The following is a 3,043-nucleotide window of genomic DNA, read 5'->3' as shown; positions in this document are numbered from 1 at the left end:
CCAACAGCGGGAGTTCTTGGGTATCACGTGGGATACTCACAACAATCGGAAATATCTATCAACAGAGAAGTGCACATCAATTCGTCACCACCTGCAATTGCAGATCTAAAAGGGCAGTTGGTCGCTCAGGCAGGCCCAACGCCTCCTCGGGCGGCTCAACTTTGCGACCTTCGTCACTCCACAGGGGAGGTTGCATTGCCGACGTCTACAACGTACGAGCGCTCAATTATCAAGGAGCCACCCTCACAAATCAACATCGATTCCACCACAAGCTCGAGAGGACATCATGTGGTGGATTAGAGCGGTGGGCTCCTCAGGAAAGATTCACAGGGCAACCTATAATCACTTCCTCACCACAGACGCAGCCGATTCAGGCTGGAGAGCGCAGTTAGACGAGTGCCACCTATCAGGTACATGGACAAAACGCCAATCCACGTGGCACTCCAACCGAAAAGAGCTGTATGCAGTACTCTCAGCCATACAACTCCGGGAGCAAACGCTCAGGGGATCAGAATTACTCCTACAAACCGACAACAAAACAGTGGTGGCCTACATCAACAACGAAGGGGGCACAAAGTCCGCAAGCCTACTAAGTCTTTGCCGACAGATCCTGGAAATCGCCAACCAGGCCAGTATATCATTGACTGCACAATACCTTCCAGGAAAATACAACTGCGTGGCAGACCATCTCTTACGCAGCAAAATTATCCCAGAATGACACCTAGTTATGGCGGCTACAGCTTCCCTATTTCAAAGATGGGGACTCCCAGACGTAGACCTGTTCGCGTCCAACACAGCCCATGTTGTCGCAACGTATGTCTCTCGAAATCCGAACGATGCCCTTGCACTGTTCCACGATGCCTTCAGTCGACAGTGGGACTTCAAACTAGCCTGGATATTCCCGCCACCGAATCTAATTCCACAAGTATTGGCACACCTGAACATGGCAAGGGGAAAATATTTACTAGTGGCCCCATGGTGGAAAAAGTGTTTTTGGAGCGCAGACCTACAGCAGAGATCACTAGAACCCCCCTACCCGATCCCGCACTTGGAGGCATTTCTAGTGGATATGGTGACAAACCATCCACCTCCACAAGTCCGGGACCTATCACTCCAGTTATGGATAATTTTGGGTGGGCAGAGTTAGTTTCTAGCTGGTCGGTAGAGTTCTCACTTCCGGCTGGCGACCATCCACTTTGAAGACTTATAGACCTACATGGGACAAATGGAAGACATGGTGCATGGCCAACACGATAAGCTATAATACCCCCGAGCCGATTGAAGTGGCTAGATACCTGGGTCACTTATACAATAAGGAAGGTCTTTCATATAACACTATTCTTGTACATAAGTCAGCCATATCTACCTTTTGCAAACCTATGATCAGTAAAGACATCAGCAGTAACATAGTAGTGCGTCATATGTTAAAAGCCATATCCACCCGCAAGACTAGACCTACAAAACCACCGATTTGGGATCCAAGAATAATCGTGGACTACCTCAAGAAAACAACACCACTAGTATACAACCTATATGAAGTTTCACGCAGAACAGCTATATTATTATTACTCACATCGGGACGACGGGTTCATGACCTTACCCTACTCAGTGTAGCGGATAATGGCCTAGTCGATAATGGCGACCATATAATTCTATGGCCAGTGTTTGGTTCCAAGACAGACACATCAAGGCACCGCCAATCTGGATGGAAATTAAGCGCTTCCAGTTGCCAAAACATCGATCCAGTATTTTGGCTACGAAAACTTATCTGCGTTTCCAATGAGAGAAGAGAAGAGGGTGCTAATATTCCGGCATTATTTATCTCGTCAAGAGGCCCCCCAAAACCTGCGACTCGAGCAGTCATCGGAAATTGGGTGAAGTCACTACTCACTGATGCAGGGGTACAGGAATCACCAGGCAGTACTCGATCAGCAGTCGCCTCTCTAAATTGGTTAGAGAACTACCCCATAGATGACATCCTGCAGAGAGGTAATTGGCGCCAAGAAGCTACTTTTAAAACATTTTACCAGAGACCGATAGACACACAGACTTCTACAGCGGGGGAACAAAATATGTTGACCTCTCTGTTCAGCCCGATGCACTGAGCCTAAAAGTAAGGAGATGTTATACCTAATTCTCATGTTAGGTTCATCCACCTTATCTTGCAGGATCTATCTTGCTTTACTAGATACTTTGCTTAGATATCTCAAGGGACTTCAGAGTCAATAGTGAATAATGAAAGGAGTTTTACCTACCATTAAAACTCTTATTATTCTTGTTGACTCTGAAGTCCAGAGAACACCTACCAGGTTTTCTTGAGACATATCAATTTGAATAACCAAAGACAAAGCACGCTACGATAGAAGCGTCAGTCATGCCAGCCGGCAAAACAAGATCAGCAACCAGAGAGATAAATAATCGAGAAGAAAAGGGGGTAAAAAGGGGCCAGCACAGAAGAACACAAGGCAAAAAATACGATCAACATCTCAAGGGAGTCAACAAGAATAATAAGAGTTTTAATGGTAGGTAAAACTCCTTTCATTATTTTTTTCTAAGAAACAAAAAACCTTTATTTTAGCCGTAGCGTAGTTTATGTAATTTTTGCTGAAATATTATAATTCTTGGACCAGTGACAATAAGATGGCAGCACTGTTCAGCTTGTACAATATTGTCTCATATAGTGCTGCCAACCGTACTATAATTATAGTATTTGTACTATAATTTTGGTCCGCGTACTATGTAGATATAAAACAGGTATAGTACGCTCAGTGGCGCACCCAGGATTTAATATTGGGGGGACGGGCCCAAGGTGGAGAATGTATATTAGTCCTATAGGCTCTTTTTCTTCTTCACAGCCTAATTTCTCGTTTATCGGTCTTTTGTCTATTGCACTCGGTGTACCTACACCATGGTCCCCACATCCTGAAGCGGGCTCTCAGGCTAGGATATTTGGGGGCCCTCTACCTACCGCTAAGATTAAAGGCAGTGTGAAACACTACATAAACGTTTTTCAAATGGTGTTTTAGTTCAAATTAAGGGTACT

General features: G+C 45.2%; 1 protein-coding gene across 1 annotated transcript; it reads left to right on the top strand.

Moving 5' to 3' along the window:
* Positions 1-286: 286 nt before the first annotated feature.
* LOC147065437 (uncharacterized) lies at positions 287-718 on the top strand. The gene has a single exon (XM_085956981.1). The coding sequence runs from the start codon at positions 287-289 to the stop codon at positions 716-718; it is 432 nt and encodes a 143-aa protein (XP_085813107.1).
* The last annotated feature ends 2,325 nt before the right edge of the window (positions 719-3,043 follow it).

This window comes from Rhyacophila brunnea, unplaced genomic scaffold (assembly GCF_057557595.1).
Source record: "Rhyacophila brunnea isolate RB1 unplaced genomic scaffold, BYU_Rbru_1.0 scaffold_6, whole genome shotgun sequence".
In the NCBI taxonomy this organism is placed as follows: domain Eukaryota; kingdom Metazoa; phylum Arthropoda; class Insecta; order Trichoptera; family Rhyacophilidae; genus Rhyacophila; species Rhyacophila brunnea.
The sequence above is the reverse complement of the archived record's forward strand: the minus strand, read 5'-3'. Positions and strand labels throughout refer to the sequence as shown.

Excerpts from the sequence above, each read along its gene's own strand:
- LOC147065437 (XM_085956981.1), top strand. The coding sequence starts at position 287 with ATGTGGTGGATTAGAGCGGTGGGCTCCTCAGGAAAGATTCACAGGGCA.